The sequence below is a fragment of the Gigantopelta aegis genome, chromosome 10 (assembly GCF_016097555.1).
Source record: "Gigantopelta aegis isolate Gae_Host chromosome 10, Gae_host_genome, whole genome shotgun sequence".
Classification (NCBI taxonomy): Eukaryota; Metazoa; Mollusca; class Gastropoda; order Neomphalida; family Peltospiridae; genus Gigantopelta; species Gigantopelta aegis.
The window spans coordinates 46,320,811-46,343,564 of record NC_054708.1 but is presented as its reverse complement, the minus strand read 5'-3'; the positions used below and the strand labels follow the sequence as shown (position 1 = coordinate 46,343,564).

Sequence of the window (22,754 nt, the reverse complement as noted above, 5' to 3'; positions counted from 1 at the left end):
CACGTACAATTCCAGTCATCTGACATATATGTTTCTTTAACTCTGCCTGCATACCTGCTGACTATTAATGGTATTTGCTACACTACTTGTTCCTGTGGTGTTAATCAAACTCATTTAAAAGACTCTCAATCAGACACCTTAGAATAGCCACTGAAGTGCCTTTATTTAAAGCTACAGTCCCTGGAATAGTTTTATTATTTAAGCATATAGAATAGATGATTTAATTCTGTTTGGTACAAAAAAGGTCCACCACATCGCTATAGTTTCACAATGCTCGCTTATCTACATTATCTAGGTCAACTACAAACGCAATGGCCAGCTTTGTTTTTCTTCATTTAGAACTGGGTCTTTACGTGATTTGCGTAGGCGCTGAGCTTCTCACGTGATTTTGAACAGATTTAACTGTCTTGATTGAGGGGTCGTCTCATATCTCAAAAACATATTTATATCCATAGAGGTATGGTTCAACGCCTTTTCAGGGGTCGGTGGGTGGGGGATTTGCCTCGAAATTTTGACAGTGGCTAGCTGTTGGCATACGCGTTACATGTAAGGGGGTGTTACTAATTACGTAACGCTCTAGGGGTAGAGGAAGAGGGTGTTGTGTTCGATTTACGTAACGTTTTTCAAGACTATATGTTATTTTTATTCATTACTTAGACCTAAAAAGGTGTTTTTTGGAAATGCGCGGTCAGTCTAGGATCGATCCCCATCGGCGGGTATATAAAAGGCCATGGTATGTGATATCCTGTCTGTGGGATGGTACATATAAACGATCCCTTGCTAAAAAAAACATGTAGCGGGTTTCCAAGGCGCTTGTGCAGGGATTTCAGCGGGGTTGGGGTTATAGACTGTGTTGAGCGAAGTTTATATGAGGCCATGCTCCCCCAGAAAATACATTTCAATGTTTTAAAGCTTGGGCAGGTAAGGGATTCGACCTCCAATACCCTCCCCACCCACCCACCCCACCCCACCCCTGCACATGCACCCGATTCCTCTCTAAGATTATATGTCAAAATTACCAAATGTTAGACATCCAACAGCAGATGGAAGGAAGGATAGGACATGTTTTATTTAACGACGCACTCAACACATTTTATTTACGGTTATATGGCGTCGGATGATTATTAAATAAATATGCTCTAACAGTGATGTCGTTAAACAAAAAAACACCTAACTTTACCCTTTCCAAACGAAAGAATATTTATTTGAATTTGTCGATTTTAACACACGTAAAATTAAGAAGTGAAAACGTTCATTGTCTACTTTAGTATATTTTATTTTACAAATATATACATGATTAATGTGTTACTAGTATACAAACTAAACTTTGAAAGTTCTATTAACACTTTATAAAATATTAATTCTGAAATAAGAAGGTACGATTGTCGATAATACGTTGTCAAGATCAAACCGGTTTTAACGAAAGACTCTAGTAGGGCCTACCGTATCCTCAACCGAACGTTCTTCGTACAGCGCAAGATTTCTCTTTTAATTGTTTGAAACGAACCCTACAATTTTAAATCGGCAAACGCACGTGTTAACTGAAACTGACAACAGGCTGTCGTTTGTGCTTTGCCGAGCTATGGCGGCACAGGCGACGAATCGAGCGTATACTTTTGACGATCTCCGTTCATAGCGAACACACACGAGGTTTTTTTAAAGTGCATTTGAGCTTGTATTTCATATTTGTACATGGTGTTATAATATGGTAACCAGAGACTGTAACTTTAACTGTTCATGATTTTGATTCAGGAACATTAACTTAGAAGAGTGTATTGTCTTTTCCACTGTGAAGTAACATTGTGCAAGCTGACGTTAAACATTTAGTAGTGTGTTCTTTGGTCAATTTAGCTTGGCACCCACCTTGAGTCGTGTGTTATCGGGAGGACAGAACATCGTTAGCAAGATACACGTCAAGATAGTAGTAATAGGCAGCTTAATTTAAAACAGGGAATCTAGCAGACGTTACTTTAGGTGCTGATCAGCATCATGTACATGTTTCACGACCACCAACTAACATAGCGTTTTCACTACCTGTCTTTGTAATGTCTTTTTATACCAGTGAACTTGACCGCCCTCTACCTTCAGCTCGGTCACCTTGATAGGCCAATGATCAGTTATCTTCCCATTTGGTTTTTCAAATCCGGACATTTGTCCGCGCAAGTAGTCTGCTGTTTGACTGAAGTTGACACGGGAGAGCATGTAGTTTGTAAACATGTTTAACTTGTTGACATTGAAGACTTGTTTGCGGTAATTCCAGCACATGCAAAAGTAGTGCTTTTTGTGTAAAATGTGTGTACTCTGGCCAGGTTTAGTGGGTGTGTTTGTTTAAACCAATATCTTGGGAGCAAGAGCTGGACAACAGGGGTTGTTCTTTTCAGGGTATGTTTCACCCAGGCAGGCAAAGGTACATACAAAAAGTCCATGGGCCTGCTGATATTAATAAAAATGTTATAGCCACTAACGCTATATAGAAACATATAGCGTAATTAATTGTGGTCTGTGGTCAGAACCTGAAATAATGCCATATCAGTGTGCAAGCAACCAAGTGCACTGACAATCTGGTCGTCTCCATTACTGCGGCTGTCTTCTGTCCTTTCCATGAAATGTGTTTAGCCACGATATTAGTTTACTAGGGTCACTGTACATTAGGTAATCATGCATTTTCTTCATCCAATGCAGCTATTTCTCGTTCCAGCCAGTTTCCTCTCTAAAACTATATGTCAAAATTACCAAATATCTGACATCTAATAGCCGATGATTAATAAATCAATGTGCTCTAGTGGTGTCGTTAAACAAAACAAACAAACAAACAAAATCATCCAATGCATCAGTGTCAGAGTATAAGTATTTTTGACAGCTGGTGGAACTTCTGAATATTTCCCTGGTAAATTACTTATTTTCGTAGCACATGTGATATTGCCATATGTGACCAATGTAGGCCAACATCAATCTTATACAAGGCTGGACGTTAATCCCTAGCGCCACCCCATCGGTGACAGTGTTTTCAAACTTTACATACTGCATTATTTGAGCAGCGAAGAATTTGTTTTTTGAAAGAAGCAAAGACAAACATAAAACATTTTATATTTATAACATGTACATATATGCAAACGATCATAATCTATTTCTCATACCAAAACCATAGTCCAGGAACTAAAACTACTAAAAATGTTATTTAGAAGCGGAAATATGTAAAACAAAAATGCATGTCGAAATTTCATGGCAGCCATTTAAAATATATAGTACCATGCCTCTTAAAAAGCCCAACTAATTCTGTTGGAATCTACCTATTTAATGCTTGTAATAAAACTTGTGTACCAAATGTGGTGCGTTTATTACAATGTGGACGATAAAAATTTTAACACTTTTTTTCTTCTTCTTTCTTTCTTGTAGTAAGACACTATACTACTGCAGAGTACAGTAAAAATATAAAATATGTATCTGATCCGAATACATGTACTATAGCTTCTTTGCTTTGCCAATGTATCACTTAATTAGTCAGTCTACACGAGCCGGTCTTTGATCAGCCAAGTTTCTTACATGTGAAATGAGCCGAGATCCTAAGCGTGTTTAATTTGGGAATCGGCTCTTTAAAATATTATTTACATGTTCAAAGAGAAAAAAATATATTATGATTCGCTTTGCTTAATGTCTTTCGGGTTTCAAAATTAGAAAATAAAGCATATTTCTGGCACACAGACGAGTTGCAAAACCGTTTGTGTTGATCGATCCTTGGAAAAGTAGAAACGTGAAAAAAGATTCTCTTTTACTCGTTGTTCCAAGTTAAAATGTGCATTTTAAAAATAACATCATTAATTGCCTTTCCGTGTCTGGCTATGCTCCGCTCTGTTAGTATAGTATTGGCTTTCAGGCGGTACCAGAAATAATTACATCGAGGTGGTGGATGGGAGACTACGGTTTGAATACCCTGGAATTTTTTTTTATATTAAACAAGTATTTTGAGAGTACTGCTAAAGCAATACATGTCCCCTACAGGACCCGACAATTTTTCGTATCTCCTAAATTCAAGGGTCATAACTCTGAAAAGTGGGTAAATTACCACGAAATTTCAACTTAATCTGTAAAGCTATATACAAATGATAAAGCTATATACAAAATTTCATTTTGATATCTCCAGGAATTGCACAAATCTGGAAAACAAATTTTTACATCTCCTAAGTTCAAGGGCCATAACTCCGTTAAAAAGGGTAAATCGTCATGAAAGTTAAACATGACCTGTAACAGTACACGATAAACCTATACATAAAAGTTCAGCTCAATATCTAAAAGAAAGAAAGAAATGTTTTATTTAACGACGCACTCAACACATTTTATTTACGGTTATTTGGCGGCAAACATATGGTGAAGGACTCCACAGGTAATGAGAGAGGAAAGCTGCAGTCGCCATTTCATGGGCAACTCTTTTCGATTAGCAGCAAGGGATCTTTTATATGCACCATCCCACAGACAGGGTAGTACATACCACGGCCTTTGATATACCAGTCGTGGTGCACTGGCTGGAAAGAGAAATAGCCTAATGGGTCCACCGACGGGGATCGATCCTACACCGACCGCGCATCGAGCGAGCGTTGTACCACTTAACTACGTCCCGCCCCCAATATCTAAAGGTCTTCTGAAAAAAGTCCGGGCAACAAATTTTCACATCTCCTAAGTTCAAGGGCCATAACTCCGTCAAAAATTGGTAAATCGCCATGAAAGTCAAATTTGATCTGTGATAGTACATGATGAAATTATACACAAAATGTCAGCTCAGTATCTCACAGCCTTCTGCAAAAAACATCCGGAAAACATATGTGAGACAGACGGACGGACGGACAGACATACGGACGGATGGATGGACGGATGGACGGACGGACGTAGATGAAACCTATAGTACCTACCAACCACATATATTTGAATGTAACATCTACCGTGAATAAATTTAAAAAAAACGAAGAAGAAGAAGAAAAAGATCTATTACCAGGACATCCCACCACACAACATTAAAAAACAAAAAACCGTACAAACAAACCACAACAACAACATCATCAACATTATCAATGATGATCAACATCAACAACAACCAAAACACACTGCAAAATGCTGCCGAGAATCGATGTTCCAGCGTAATATAGGCATGACAGCTTTTTAAAAAGTTAAAGTTTGTTTTGTTTAACAACACCACTAGAGCACATTAATCATCGGCGAATGGATGTTAAACATTTGGTACCTTTGACATACTAGCATAGTCTTAAAGAGGAAAACCGCTACATTTTTCTATTAGTAGCAAGGGATCTTTTATATGCACCATTCCACAGACAGGATAGCACATACCACAGATTTAGATATACCAATTTGGTAAATGTGCTTAAATAAAACAAAAATCGTGATTTACAAAAAATCATTACACAAAAATCTGAAAATTGTCAGTAACGTGTCAGCATATTGGGCATTGACAGTAGTACAACGTCCCTCGTGCACTGAATATGGCCGATGTGGTGGTGGTAGCGTCATGGTTTGAGCAGCAATTCATGACATCGGACAAAACAACCTCATTTTCATCATTCATGGGAATCTGAATGTTCAACATTACAGTGACGAAATCATCACACCAGTTGTCATTCCGTTCATGCAGCAGTATCCAGGCGTTTTGTTTCAACAGTACAATGCACGCCAGCATTCAGCCACACTAACGACTGGTCTTCTTAAGAGGAACCGGTCTCGGTGGCGTTGTGGTTAAGTCAGCGGTCTACAGGCTGGTAGGTACTGGGTTCGGATCCCAGTCGAGGCATGGGATTTTTAATCCAGATACCAACTCCAAACCCTGATTAATTGCTCCGCAAGGCTCAATGGGTAGGTGTAAACCACTTGCACCGACCAGTGATCCATAACTGGTTCAACAAAGGCCATGGTTTGTGCTATCCTGCCTGTGGGAAGCGCAAATAAAAGATCCCTTGCTGCCTGTAGTAAAAGAGTAGCCTATGTGGCGACAGCGGGTTTCCTCTAAAAACAGTGTCAGAATGACCATAATTATGTTTGACGTCCAATAACCGATGATAAGATAAAAAAAATCAATGTGCTCTAGTGGCGTCGTTAAATAAAACAAATTTTACTTTTCTTAAGGAACAATATTGAAGCACTAAACTGGCTTGCACGCTCGCCTGACCTGTTTCGTATTGTGCAGATATGGGATGTGTTGGGTCGTAGGTTGCGAGATAACCACGTGCATATTCACAACGTCCACAACCGTAAACATGCTTTAACTCGCGAATGGATCTCTATCATTATTCCAGAGATCCGCTGTCTCATCGGAAGCATGAACCGACGTTGTACCGCTGTCAACGTGCAATGTCCACGGTGCTCAGATACGTTACTGACAATTTTCGGACTTTTGTGTTTGGACCCCCAAGAACCATTTAACGACGTGACAGTCACACATTTCATTTAGTATTGTAAATATCCTGTTACTTATACTGACAAATAATGCCTCAATTAAATCGCTAGCGACTGATTTTATTTTGTAAGTCACGAGTTTTCTTTTATTTAAGCACATTTATCAAATTGCTAAACTTTTTTGGCTAAGTATAGAGGCGCTATAGAGGCGTCCAACATCATATTGTACTCCCTTTGCCACCGAATAGACGACAAAGTTTAATTAATTTTTAATTTTACCTCGCGCATGAGATTTAATGCTATATAACACTATCAACCACAAAAGCAAACTGTCAAAAGACGCACCAGACCATTTTTAAAATATATATATAATTTATAACGAATTGGATGGTTTTGTTCATTACAGTCTCAATTAATTAATCTAAAGTAACGTTGCAATAAGTGGGAATTAATACTTCAACTGTAGTTCGTAGTGGAATATGTATAACTTATTTAATTTTAATTTCCTTTGTTCTTTTCTTTAAAAAGTATATTTTCATGAGGCATTGTTTTCGTATATTTGTGATGTTCTGTTAGATAGTACTTCAAATACGGGGGGGGGGGGGGGGGGGGGGGGCGGTTTCCTACAGTGGAATAAACTTATGTCGAGTGGTAAACATACCGAAGAATTTTCCATTCATATTTCATTTCTTTGAGATTCGTTTATAAACATAATAAAAGTATATCAAAATGCGTGTATCTAAAACTAGCTAGCATGTAAATTTAATGTTAAAACAAGTGAACTTCAAAGGGGTCAAACTTTAAGTCTGTAGAGTCAGATCTTGTTTTATTTAAAGTATTTTAGTCATTTGGAAGTCGAAAATTAACAGATTTTACAACTATAGTCCGTCCCATCCTCCTACAAAAATTGTGTTTTGTTAATAATTTCAGTTTGATTTGACGTAAGAAGAAAAGTAAATGTGTTTTGGAAATAATGTTCACAAAATTACTATTTTTGTATGGAAGTTACAAAATTATCTCCTGAAAAATAAATAGGCTAGTATGTAGTAGGCCCTAAATTTCATAGTATGAAAGAGGCGTTCCCTGTGGGGCGGACTATAAATGCGTCCTAGGCCTAATCTTCGTTTTTTTCTTCTTTTCTTTTTGTATTATTCTTCTTTTTTTCTTCTTTACACACAACAGGACTTGAGGACACTCGAGCTAGGATAAAGAAAAACCAGGATCTGAGATATCTAAGGTAACCTGTTTGACTGTAGCTGAAATCTACTTTTACGTGCATTGCTATGACGTAATAATGTCCCACTCGTTTGGTATTTGAAAGGATCTTACCTCAACTTGAACAATTCTAAATTATACTTTAAACTGTAGTGTTATCATATCACATGCTGGCACGGAGTGGCTGACACTGAAATATGGTCGGATACATAACAACTAATATGCCACACAAGATCGTAAAAAAGTTAGACATTTGGTATTTTTCTGCATTAAAAACATTGTAATTGTAAATGTCTGCAATAGTTGGAATTGTGTAATGTATATTTTAATGAAACATTTACAGAAATAATCCAGTCCCCAATGTAAGTACTATACGCCTGTAAGCGTCGTTTAATGCGGAGCTTCGAATAATGAAGAAGGAAATTACAACTACCAATAAATCATGGCGACTGCTTTAGCTGTGGAAGCACCAAGAGGTGGTTTTAACTTTGAAAACTGCCATCGGTATATACATTTTTGCAATATTTTTGTGTGGAATTTATTACGTATGAAGTGGCTTGTGCATTCCAAATATTTTTCACTTGATTACTTAAAATGCTTTACTTAATACAGTATTGTTACCGTGTCGGTGTTGGTGATTCAGCATTTATGATTTCACGTTGACATTTTAATAATTGTTTAGTAATATTAATTTGTCCTAAATTTAAAGTAGTAATTGCGCATTTTAGTACTTTAACAACATTATTACGGCTAAACCATTTATAAAAATGGGAAAAGATATACATTAAAATAAAACCAGATATTCATTTTCAAAATTTTACTCTTATTAACTTCAAGTTAAACTTGTTTTGCAACCAGTCCTTTGTGAAGAAGTTTATTAGTGGTCAGTTTTGAGTCATCTGGTCATTTGTGACAACCTAATATTCAGTTGGGAAACTTAATTTTATGATACTACACATAGTTGTTCCTCAGACAATTAAATAAATTACAGCAGACCCTTCCCTTGGCAAACGGTGAATGGTGTTACAACTTACATGTACCCACATTGCTTGATTAACTTTTTAAACTTTGTCATTCTCTGAAACAACATATTCTGTCTGAATGACGTGGAGGTTTTTTTTGTGGCTTTTTCTTTGCCATTCGATGATTCATAAATCTTCGGCCGATTCTATGGGTTATAGCTAAAACGGCACCAAGCGAAAACGGAATCAAATTGGCTAAAACGGCACCAAAATTTATGGCTAAAACGGCACCATAATTGAATTTTATTTTGAAGAATAGTAAATAAGACAAAAAAACAACAACAAAATAACTTAACTCAAATGAAAAGTTATTTATTAAAAGAAAAAAGAAATGTTTTTGTGTCACTTCTGATAGTTCAGGTCAGATAAATTTATTTACGTGCTTTCATCAGATAACTGTTCAAGCACGCTCCCATTGGGAGCCGCTTCTGACAAGAGCTAGACGCCAATCTTGCTGAGGAGAGCTCTTGTGAACTTTTATTCAAAGTCAAAGTATGTACAAAGAGTGAAGTGTACCAGTGTAAAAAAATAAATCAAAAGGAATTCAGACATAGATGGGGCAGGGGAGGGGAAATGGGGTAGTAATGCACCTGGCGCTCTTAATTTACGTATTGACATCACGTTATAATCTATTAATACATAATATTAGTAGTAATATTACATAAACAGTGTGGCCAGTCTACGTCATTAAAATGGAAAGACTTCCTAATTCACCCCCCCCCCCCCAACCCCTATTCATCGCTCTGAACCCTAACCCTAATCCTGAAATTAAAAATAAGATAAGTTATATATATTTATATATGGTGCCGTTTTAGCCATGATGGGTTCCGTTTTCGCCAAAGAAAATGGTTCCGTTTTGGCACGGTTCCGTTTTAGCCTGTACCCGATTCTATGAGTCATTGGACATTACTGCGGGGTCTTGTTTCTCTGACATGAGACAAGACATAGCACTGTTTGCTGTTGATCAGTCAAGTGTCATTCAGTTTTTAATCTGCTCCCCAAAATACTGATTATTATCTTCATTGTCATATAAAATCAACAAATTAATTAACAACATATTGCATTTAAAAAAAAATATACAACTATTTTGCTATAATTTCATTACTGAAAGTTGTAATGCACACATATTCAATAATGAAATATTACTCTAAAGCTATGGTGTTTTCCCTAGCTTGTTTTAACATGGTGCAGCACCCTGCCTGAATAGTATAGTATCATCTTGCCTTAATCAGCACCATGCTGCCCTGAGATTAAACAAGCCTTTTACAATATTTAATTCTAAAATTCTAAAATTGCCTTTAGTTATGAAACACTCAAACAAATTATGATTAATTAATAATATATCCCTGTTTTACATTTTGCCATTCATTTATTAAAGCTAGAACATTAATTACATTTATTTATATTTCATTTTTTTATTTTTTATCTTTATTGAAAAATTAAAATGCCCTAAAAATTGTGAAAATGCCCCCAAAATCTTTAGTATACCATGCCTTGCCAAATTTCTAAGGAAAACACTAACATATGATATATACATTATTTGTAATTTCATTGTACATAATATGCAGTAAAACTCTGTTTTTATATATTGCAGAAATGCTATGCTGGAAGAAAAGGGACTGAAACTGCCAAAAGCATTAAAAACTGGAACCACAATTGCTGGAATTGTTTTCAAGGTTGTAAAATGTGTTTAGCATTATATTTAATTTTGTTATGCAGTTTTGATAAATAATATGACTGTTCTTTTAAAACCACTAATACTAAAGCACTGACATAGGAAGCAGGGGGGTGCATTTGATCCCCCCACTTTAGCAGCATCGATGGTTTTTATATATTTATACATGTGCCCACACACACATTTTGGCACCTTCTTACGCCCATGCACAGTGCTGTCAAAGCTGAATCTAATAGGTTTTCTTTTAGCTCTTAATCAGGACTAGCCCTGGGTTCCCATTTTTGTTAATAAAAACATTTGCCATTTTAAAAATGTATTCATCAACTAAATTTTGGCATTTCTGTCAAAAGGTTTTGTTTTTAATCTTGAGTTTTATGATAACAAAGTATACACTATGTACATCTTGTATAAGATTGTTTTGGGGGTCTACATATATTTTTTACTGATAGTGGAACGCTGCTGGTGTCTAGGTCGGGCCGTAGCCCAGTGGTAAAGCACATGTCTTTTGCGTTGTCGGTCTAGTATCGATTCCCGTCAGTGGGTCCATTGGGCTATTTCTTGCTCAAGTTCCTGCACCGCGACTGGTATATCAAAACTAAGACTATATGTCACAATCACCAAATATTTGATATCCAGTAGCTGATGATTAATAGATCAATGTGGTGTTATTAAACAAAGCAAACGTAAACCTTTACTGATGCCTAAAGTATCATGTTAATTAGTATAAAAGGTATTCTAATTCAACACATTTGTAAGAACGAATCTGATTGGATCCCTGCTAAAAAATTTCAGGTGGTAAAATCACCAATATACCGGTCGCAAATTTTCTGCCAGAAATATGTCATAGGTTAAGCGAGGAACAGGGTTGTTTTGTAATGACGTCATAAAGACAATTTCTGTAGCGTTCATATTACGTACAGAAGTCGTTAAATACTGAGACGTTTTTATGTCAGAAATGAACATATTATTCTTTATTAGTCGTTATCTAATCATGAGAGCAGATTAAATATGTCAAATTACACATCTATGTTCGAGCCGCTAACTGTCTGCTGGTGATGTCTATAGGCTTATTCTTACTACAAATGTGACAATAAAACTAAATTTGCGACAGTAAAACCACCGATATACGTTCGCAAATCGGAAAACACAGTAGGGTTATCCCCTAATTGCCTTTACCAATTTTATGTTGGTATGGGCAATACCATCCTGTAAACATATATAATCAGAGGGGCAAAAACAGAAGCAATTTTACTTTTTGTATGCATCGGATATAAATTGCATGAATACTGTTCATAATTTATTTTGGTATCCAAATCAAGATTATAGCCAGTCACCCAAAATAAATACCAAGATGATGTTTTTATATGTTATTACTGACAAAACACTGGAGTGCGACTATCACTACTCAAAAATATATTAGACATTGTACAAATAAATTATAATTTATAATTTTCCTACTGAAGATGTTTGAAATAAAAAATGTAAATTTTAAAAAGTTTTAACAATAATGAGAAACAATATATTTTACTTAAAAGCAAACCCACTTCGTGGAAATAAACTTAACCACGTGGCCTAGATTTTACAACAAAACGCTCGAAATATTACTAATAAAAAGTAAAACTTGTCTTAGCTAGTAATCAAACTTGGTATGAACAATGCAACATGTAAGAGTATTTCATGTTATTTGCCTTTTCTAGCTTTTCGACAACCAGCTGACAACGCGGACATGCAAATTGTGCTTATTCACACCACGAGTCAGATCAATTGAACAAAACTGGTTGAAAGCATGTTTGGTTACTAAATATGGAAACTGAAAGTTATTTCGCACATTTTTATTACTTTTCACAATTGGTGAATGACAGCGCAAACCCTGCTTAATGAAATTTGGTTTAAAATAAACTAATTTGTGAAATCCTCTATATATTTTACATATACAACTTTTGTAAGGATCACAATTACAGATTAGTGATAAAGTTACTACTGTTCAAATATTTTTTTCATGTATTACATATATATTTATATACTGTTTTTTGGTTTTTAGTATTGAACTGAAACGTACTGTCTGGCTATCCCACAGAGTAATATGGTTTTACAGTACTGTAGTGAGTTTTGTTGTGTACTAACGCATGTATATATTTTTATGATTGAAATTTAATTTTGTTTGTTTCCAGGATGGAGTTGTTCTTGGTGCTGATACTCGGGCTACTGAGGATACAATTGTCGCTGACAAGAATTGTGCTAAAATACACTACATTGCAGAGAACATATAGTAAGTCTGGTTGACAGTATTATGCCCCGTTGAGATTGGCACAGAGGTTTTCATTCTCCGTAGCATTTGTTTTTCGCTGTGGTCTATATTGGAAAATGCTTTTAAGATATATTTTTTCCTTATTGTTAAAAATAAAATACACTTTGTGAATTGAAAACAAGTTAAAAGTAAATATTAAAACAGTAACTGCACTGTTATTACTATAGTCCGTCCCATCCACCGTTTTATGGAAATAATTTCAGTTTTGTTTGACGTATAAGAAGAAAAGTAAAAGTGTTTTGGAAATAACATAATACGACCACTTTTGTGTCCAATTAAAAAAATATTCAGTTTAAAAATAAATAAAACTGTAATACAAACCATAGTAAGAAAACAATGTTTACAGCATTATATCCGCCATTTTGTTTTATAGACTGGTATAGTCTTGCTATCTGATATACCGGTAACTCTTATTTTCTGGTTTCTCCCTCTGTAGTGAAATGAATCAAATAGAGTTATCTTGTATCAAGACTACCAGTTTATAAATCAAAATGGTGATCATAATGCTGTAAGAGTCATTTTCTTACTATGGTATGTATTAAAGTTTTATTTATTTCGGAACCAAATATTGTTTTAATTGCACACAAAATTTGTTGTTTTGTTGTTTTATCTAAAAAAAACATTTTTACCAAAATTATTTACAAAAAACATTCGTATAGGATGATGTATAGGACTATAAGTATCTATGAATGACCTATAAAACTATAAATTGTATGTGTTTAATGTTCTAATGTTGCTACTTTACAGCTGCTGTGGTGCGGGGACTGCTGCCGATACAGAAATGACCACACAGATGATATCATCTCAGTTGGCATTGCATCGCCTCAGCACTAACCGCAAACCCAGGGTTTGCACAGCCAACAGGCTTCTCAAACAGAAGCTTTACAGGTAGAATAACGCTGACTTGACATAGCCTGGCAAATAATTTCCATATGACCGCAGTGTTCGACAAATGTTTAAGACGGTCACTAGCCTTCACAGTAGCTTTGGCTAGTGTTGATTATTTCCACCATCCCAGACTGAAAATTCATTAGCCAGGACTAATGGCCAGTAGATTTGTCGAACCCTGCTAGCAGATTGTGCAGGCATCGAAATAAGCATTGTGTCTGGTAACCCATTTGCAGGTTACCACAAAAAATAGCCTGGTAACTACTACTTTTAACATGGATGGTCTGATATTGTATCAATGCGCGCGAACCTCGGTACAAGAAACAAAATCCGGAAGTAAATTTATCTAGTGGGCGCTGCTTAAATGCAGAATGACTATAATTGCTTACACTTGCACAAGTGCACGTGAACATCGATGCCATTCCTTACGAGAAAATGAAACGCGGAAGTCCATAATGCATTGCCTGGTTTACGTTAGGGAACGAAACTACCGTTACGTTAAAATTTTCGTCGAGAATGAAACACTGTTCTTGACTTTTCTTACATGTGGTAAACTCCCGGTAACCTGAACAACCGTTCTCGGCTTATTTCGATGCCTGGTTACCACAAAATACAGGCATGGTAACCTACAGGCTACACAACATATTTATATTTTCATTCTTATTACTATAAAAATCCCTTGACAGACCCACTGATACTTTATTGTTAAATTCATTTGTATACTGTTGTAGTCATACTGATATATGTATGTGTGGAGAATGAAGTAGCGTTCTCGACTTTCGTGGTATGTGCTAATCTCCTAGTAATATTTGTATATTCTATGTGTCGATGATTATTCATGTTTTGACTGAGCTGAGATTTTATAAACAATTTGTCTGTCTGTCTGTAATCTGAACAACCGTTTTGAACTGATTGTGATGCCTGATTGAATGAATTTTGACATTTGTCATGGTAAAAATTATTTTTTCCCGTTTAAAATTACAAGAAAAGGGGTATTCCACATTCAAATCTTTGTAATATTAGGTTGATGATTACATAAAAATCCTTCGAAAACTGTTTTAAAAAAAGTAGTTGGAAATGCTTTTAAACGTCAATCAATTTGGTTGATGATAAGTGTCTTTAGAGGTTTTCATTGAAGGGAAATATTCAATCTTAGTTTGTTGTTTCAATGTTGTCTTGCTCATCAGTTAGAATTGCCACAATACATTTTTTTTTTTTTTTTTTTTTTTTTTTTTTTAAAGAACCCAGTGATATCAAAGTTGAAGTGTACAAAACATCTGTTTTAGAGTTTTATGTTGTTCTTAATGAACACACATACATTTGAATATAAACCATATTGTTTTTATAACATTTGTGCAGGTACCATGGTTACGTCAGTGCAGCCCTTGTTCTGGGGGGTGTTGACTCCATGGGGGCTCATCTCTACAGTGTGTGGCCACATGGATCAACAGACAAACTTCCTTACGTGACAATGGGTAAGTTGGGCTTTCCTAAATATTATACCTAAAAAAAAAATATAAAAAATTCAGCATATTTACATGCTTATATCCAATTAAGGTTCAAGCGCACTGTCCTGGGCACACACCTCAGCTATCTGGGCTGTTTGTACAGGCATAAGTGTACGAGACGAGGGGCAGGAAAAAATAATCAAAGTCTGACAAAAACGATAGAAACATTCTGGCAAAATAAGCTGGCCTGAACACTTCACTGTGTATTTCCATCATTCTACTCACAATCTTAGTTGTCATCCAAGTAAAAATGTGTGACGATTCGTTTGTAACCCTATATAGTTGTTTGGCGGTAATTCTAATATGAATAAATGTTGTATTCCAGATTCGGTCACTTTTGTTTAATTTAAGCAAAAATCGGCCTCCCCCCACCCCCTATAAAAATAGGAGCCTGTTCAAGCGCACTGTCCTGGGCACACACCTCAGCTATGTGGGCTGTTTGTACAGGCATAAGTGTACGAGACGAGGGGCAGGAAAAAATAATCAAAGTCTGACAAAAACGATAGAAACATTCTGGCAAAATAAGCTGGCCTGAACACTTCACTGTGTATTTCCATCATTCTACTCACAATCTTAGTTGTCATCCAAGTAAAAATGTGTGACGATTCGTTTGTAACCCTATATAGTTGTTTGGCGGTAATTCTAATATGAATAAATGTTGTATTCCAGATTCGGTCACTTTTGTTTAATTTAAGCAAAAATCGGCCTCCCCCCACCCCCTATAAAAATAGGAGCCTGTTCAAGCGCACTGTCCTGGGCACACACCTCAGCTATCTGGGCTGTTTGTACAGGCATAAGTGTACGAGACGAGGGGCAGGAAAAAATAATCAAAGTCTGACAAAAACGATAGAAACATTCTGGCAAAATAAGCTGGCCTGAACACTTCACTGTGTATTTCCATCATTCTACTCACAATCTTAGTTGTCATCCAAGTAAAAATGTGTGACGATTCGTTTGTAACCCTATATAGTTGTTTGGCGGTAATTCTAATATGAAGAAATGTTGTAATCCAGATTCGGGCACTTTTGTTTAATTTAAGCAAAAATCAGCCTCCCCCCACCCCCTATAAAAATAGGAGCCTGTTCAAGCGCACTGTCCTGGGCACACACCTCAGCTATGTGGGCTGTTTGTACAGGCATAAGTGTACGAGACGAGGGACAGGAAAAAATAATCAAAGTCTGACAAAAACGATAGAAACATTCTGGCAAAATAAGCTGGCCTGAACACTTCACTGTGTATTTCCATCATTCTACTCACAATCTTAGTTGTCATCCAAGTAAAAATGTGTGACGATTCGTTTGTAACCCTATATAGTTGTTTGGCGGTAATTCTAATATGAAGAAATGTTGTAATCCAGATTCGGGCACTTTTGTTTAATTTAAGCAAAAATCAGCCTCCCCCCACCCCCTATAAAAATAGGAGCCTGTTCAAGCGCACTGTCCTGGGCACACACCTCAGCTATGTGGGCTGTTTGTACAGGCATAAGTGTACGAGACGAGGGGCAGGAAAAAATAATCAAAGTCTGACAAAAACGATAGAAACATTCTGGCAAAATAAGCTGGCCTGAACACTTCACTGTGTATTTCCATCATTCTACTCACAATCTTAGTTGTCATCCAAGTAAAAATGTGTGACGATTCGTTTGTAACCCTATATAGTTGTTTGGCGGTAATTCTAATATGAAGAAATGTTGTAATCCAGATTCGGGCACTTTTGTTTAATTTAAGCAAAAATCAGCCTCCCCCCACCCCCTATAAAAATAGGAGCCTGTTCAAGCGCACTGTCCTGGGCACACACCTCAGCTATGTGGGCTGTTTGTACAGGCATAAGTGTACGAGACGAGGGGCAGGAAAAAATAATCAAAGTCTGACAAAAACGATAGAAACATTCTGGCAAAATAAGCTGGCCTGAACACTTCACTGTGTATTTCCATCATTCTACTCACAATCTTAGTTGTCATCCAAGTAAAAATGTGTGACGATTCGTTTGTAACCCTATATAGTTGTTTGGCGGTAATTCTAATATGAAGAAATGTTGTAATCCAGATTCGGGCACTTTTGTTTAATTTAAGCAAAAATCAGCCTCCCCCCACCCCCTATAAAAATAGGAGCCTGTTCAAGCGCACTGTCCTGGGCACACACCTCAGCTATGTGGGCTGTTTGTACAGGCATAAGTGTACGAGACGAGGGGCAGGAAAAAATAATCAAAGTCTGACAAAAACGATAGAAACATTCTGGCAAAATAAGCTGGCCTGAACACTTCACTGTGTATTTCCATCATTCTACTCACAATCTTATAAAAATAGGAGCCTGTACGTCTATGTGTCCAGGACAGTGGGTTAGTGGTTAGTGAGAGAGAAGAGGGTGTAGTGGTCTACACCTACCCATTGAGTCGTTAAAACTCGCTCTGGGTGGGAGCCGGTACAGGGCTGCGAATGACACCACCGAGACCGGTCTAAAAACAAATAAAGCATCACGGCCATATTGGTGGTGTGTAGAATTTGCTATTATAACAATCATGAAGATTTCTTAGTTTAGGAAAAGGTTGAATATACACATACTGTACCGGTATTACACTGTATATTTATTAAATTACTAGCTAGGAATTTCTTTATTTATATGTTTAGCGTGACTTTGTTTGAAATTCTTTACCTCTCAATTTCCCCAAAAGAACTTTGGGTACGGCATGCCATCATATCGCTGTAAGCTGTGACATTTTCCTTTTACAGATCATAGATCAATAAAAAATAGTCGGTATCAGTAACAAACTGACAAATAACAAGAACTGACACGAGTAACTCATCTCAAACAACATAATGTGAGATATTTTATCACTTTTCCAGCCTGATCCCAAGCCAGTAGTGTTAAAAAATAGAACTTGTAAAATTAGTACACTGCATTTAACAGGCATGTACAATCAACCACAGCTAATCTGGAATGTGCAAGTCGTCTACGGCCAGAACCGGCTGCACTTTAAAAAGTTGCAGCTGTTTAACAAAAGAACTTTGCTAATTATGAGATATACACTTGCCAGTAAATCTCTTGCCGTTATAAAGAACAAACTATGCATTAGAAATACATATTTGTTTGTTAACCAGAAATTACTGTCGGTACTGGAAGTAAAATATTCCGCTGTAACGATCAAATTAAAACGAATGCATGTTTGTTCCCAGTAAAAGTGCTGGAACCCGAATATTTTGTTATAATGAATAGTGCTATATCGAGAGTTGGCTATAGTTACTGTAACCAAAACCCTAATCCATAGCATCACAACATATCTAATTATCTATTTAGAATTGCAGAGCTGTACTTCGTAGAGGAAATATGAAAAAAGTGGCATATTCAGTTTTAAAAGTTACTTTAATTTTAAGTGATTTATTTTATATATTACTGGACAAGTATAGTAAGGATGTAATAGGACACATGGGTTGCTTCTATAACAATATTTTTGTACTGTACAGGATCTGGGAGTCTGGCTGCGATGGCAATTTTTGAAGATCAGTTTAAACCAGATATGCCTGTAAGTTATTTTTCAAATACTGTTCATGTTTATTCATGAACTATTTGCAAGTGTTTGTCTCCTACTGGTCCAACTGGAGGGTTCTCTGATTGTCCATCTGTGCCGCATATAGTTTTGTGGATGTTTTTTTTCACAGTGCCTTAAGATATTGAGCTGAAATTTTGTATATAGTTTTATTATGTACTGTTACAGATCAAGTTTGACCTTCATGGTGATTTACCCATTTTAGACAGAGTTATGGCCCTTGAACTTAGGAGATATGAAACCTAAATTCCTGGCTTCTTTTTTTTGGCAATGCCTCAAGATATTGAGATGAAATTTTGTATATAGCTTTATTAGGTACTGTTACAGATAAAGTTTAACTTTCATGGTGATTTACACATTTTGTACAGGGTTATGGCCCTTGAATGTAGGAAGTATGAAAATTTGTTTTGTCCGGTAGGGAATATGTATTGCTTTAGCAGTATTCTGAGAATGCTTGTTGATTATAGAGAGATGATGCCGTGAAGCTGGTACGAGATGCTATAGCTGGTGGCATCTTCAATGACCTGGGCTCGGGTAGCAATATTGACATCTGTGTCATTACAAAGGATAAAGTGGAGTACCTTCGACCGTTTGACGAGGCCAATAAGAAGGGAGTGAGGTGAGGTTTTTTATTTATTCTTTCCTTCTCTTGTTTTAAAAATGTTTAAACCATGCAACCATCAATTAGCAATATATGAAATTGTTATTCAAGTATAGACATATAGATTATGAGTATAGTTCATATTTTTAGACACATTTTGTTTTATTGGTTTCAATTTTTCAGAATGAAATCAAGGGGGATAATCCAATTCTCAAAATAATTTTGTACAGCAAACACATGTGTGTAATAATTAATTTTAAAAAACATACACGGTACATTATACACTTGTAAAATTTTAAATATTGATTTCTTAAACTGACCTTGTTATCCAAAAACATTTTCATATTGAAAATGTTTTTAATAATGAAAGAAAGCTTGTCTACATTAATAAGTATTTACTTGGTTAAACTTTATTTTTAAATACTTGTATAGAACTGAATTAGCAGAACGCTTTGATGTAGTACATGTACTTTTGTTTTCTTGGGGAAACACAAAATCCATTTATTAAAGATATTATATTTATGCTCATTAAATTTGTATTAAACCAAATTACTTAGAAAATCACCATTAGAAATATATTTGTTTTCAGTTTGACATAGCAATAGGCAGTATAATTATTTAAAGTGTCGGCAATTGCCGGCACCGTTTCTTCCAGCCATCACCACCAGGAGTCCGTCATCAGGGTTTTAGCCAGAGGGTAGAACGGGCGTGGCGCCATACCCAGATTTTTTTGCAAATTTGTTTTATAAGTTAACCTTTTGACAAAATTAATTACTCTTATCATTAATGTATGATTTTCTTAACCCTAACTTAACCCATTTTCTTCTGGGAGAGGCCCTCCCCCCCATCTAAGAACATGATGCATTTGTTAATTCTTATGCTTTAATATGGACCTTTACATCATTAATTTCAGGCAAAATTCATATCGTTACAAAAAGGGAACTTCGGCTGTTTTGGAAACTGAAGTGAAGAAAGTTGAGTTTGAGGTGCTTGCAACCGAGGTGACACCCACCGAGATGGAGACAGATTGATGACTGTTCTGTGTTAGTTGTGACATTCCACATCACAGTATTGCAGCTGAGTTCTGTTGTGCAACATCAGATGGAACAGGAATGGACCATAACTAAAACTATTTAAAATTCATATAGCTACGCTGCAGATGTTTGCTGTTGTTTATTTACCAACAGTAATTGTAATTCTTCATACATTGGCATAATCACCCTACCGTATTTGTGACATTAGGTGTTAAAGAAACCCAAAACATTAAAAAAAATACGCCCTTTTCTGCAAAAATAAATACCCATACAGGGAATATTTTGTTTTTAAAAGTTTGATTACCAAGCTTATCAGTTACAAATTGATAGGTAACTACTATTTAATGTTTTGGAATTTTGTAGTGATCTCTAAAACGCATTAATTTAAAGCAATTTGTTTTTTCTGGTCAGTATGCATTTTTGATAGACGTGGCATTGAATCAAGAACAAAAAGGGCAAGACATACTGTAGATAGGTAGGTAGAACTGGGCTGGGGTCAGCAAACCAAGCAGGAAAACCCGGGCTAGCTCTGGCACTCCCCAAATTCACCAATTGTGAATTTTAAAAACAACTGGCAAATTTGTTTTTCATTTGGCGAAAGAATTTCATGTATTAATTGATATTTTATTACAAAATAACTGGGTATCTATAAAATTTGGAAGTTTAATATATAATTTGGCAAACTTTTCTGCTGATCCAGAGTTAGCCCAGAAAATGTCCACTAGACTGGTTAATGCGCTTCATGGTAAACCAACTGGGCACATCAAGAACCAGTCAAATAGTTTTGAACGTTAGTGAAACGGCTGGCTGTACTTTAGGCTGGTTTAATGTGCTTACCTCCAGTTATGGTTCCAATTTATATAATTTGGACATACTGTATTTGGGGTGAACTTGTTTTTAATGATTTTTCAAAGAGCAACACCGTAATCTGATGTATGCTACTAATTTTTGTTGTTTTTGAATGAGTTTTTCCTTTACTCTGAATATCAATTATCTAAAATGTCGATAAACACTGATATTTCTGAATTTAAAAGTTGTATTTTAAATTAATCTTACATATTCGTTTGTCATAGCAGAAAATAATAAAGGTTTCATTAATTATATCACTGCTTTTGTCAACATTGTTCAGCAGATGTGGAAATGTTTATGCCGACTTAAAGTTGTATTTAGAACATCTTAGTGTTGGTAACAAATTCACTTGTAGTGTGACCTAAAATTGTCTTTTATTACAGATCAAACATTTGCTGCTGTGAGCTTGGTATCATTGTCAGTCACTTCATCCTTAATAATATTCTTATTGAAAGAAATAAGGGAACGTGGAATTTTAGATAAACACAATTCATTACAAACGTACTTATGTCTGTATAGAATACAAAGATATAATGTGCCATGTGATTGAATGTAACTAATATGGGGTTGAATGTCAGTAAGATGGTTAGCAGCTTGATGCTATGGCTGAGGATTTTTTATGGTTGCAGTCAATATTTGCTGTTACTACTTGGTGTGTTCCCTTATTTCTTTCCATCACTATATGTTCATATCTTTGTTCTGTTGGAGTCCAAGCAATCTATTAAAGGTGGTTTTCAAATTTATTGTTGTTTGTGTGTTGGTTTTTGGGGATGTGGTTTTTACCAGATTTATTTAATACAGTTTCACTGTTCTGATCAGTCCTATGATTTGTTAATATATTTTGAATGTTAATAACTTAGAGAGAGAAAGCAACAACATCATAAGCAAATAATGACTGCATTAACTGAGGTTGGAGTATTAATATAGAAATTCACAGTATGTCTAATCATGAGTAGTGATGGTAATGTTAGTCAACGTATCCCTTAACAATAAACTACCCATATGTTGACTGTCCTAAAGTTATAATGCATTTAAGAGATGTGATAATCATCTAGTAGTTTACGACTACAGTAGAACCCTGTTTATCCAGACTCTTTGTTATCCAGAAACCCCACCTTACGGACAGTCACATGATAAAACGAAATGTATTCACTTATCTGGATATTCAGCTTCCGGATCTGGACAATCGTAATCGAAAAAACTGTGTGACAAATAAAGGCACTTTGCTCCATTTAACCAAATGTTGCTAAAACAAATATTTTTAACATAAATGGAAAAAGTAACTTGCTTTGTGTGCACTTACAGTGAACTTTAAAATAATATACATATAAACGTTTATAGTTTTTTTTTACAGTTTTTAATTTTTTTCAAGAGTGACTACTCATAACGTGATTAAGTCGTAAACAAATTTGTTCATGTTAAAAACCATACTGTGCAGATAAATGGGGTTCCACTGTATTAAAAATTACAAATTCTTTTCTTTTTTGGTTTGTAGTGGTGAGTGGTGCAAAATAATCAAAGGAGTATTAAAATTATAGTTTTTTTTCCAATTTCTAACTTTGACACTAATGATTACCGAGCGGGACATAGCCCAGTGGTACAGCGGTCGGTGTGGGATCGATCCCCGTCGGTGGGCCCATTGGGCTATTTCTCGTTCCAGCCAGTGCATCACGACTGGTACATCAAAGGCCGTGGTATGTGCTATCCAGTCTGTG

The 22,754-nt window shown here is 35.9% G+C and overlaps 1 protein-coding gene across 1 annotated transcript; it reads left to right on the top strand.

The window, feature by feature from the left end:
• The first annotated feature begins 8,038 nt into the window (after positions 1-8,038).
• On the top strand, positions 8,039-21,782 carry LOC121383205 (proteasome subunit beta type-7-like). Its single transcript, XM_041513082.1, has 8 exons — positions 8,039-8,115; positions 10,228-10,309; positions 12,480-12,577; positions 13,364-13,504; positions 14,864-14,979; positions 18,473-18,531; positions 19,023-19,174; positions 20,070-21,782. Exons 1-8 carry the CDS (start codon positions 8,054-8,056, stop codon positions 20,185-20,187), a joined length of 828 nt encoding a protein of 275 aa, XP_041369016.1. The 5' UTR covers positions 8,039-8,053; the 3' UTR covers positions 20,188-21,782.
• The last annotated feature ends 972 nt before the right edge of the window (positions 21,783-22,754 follow it).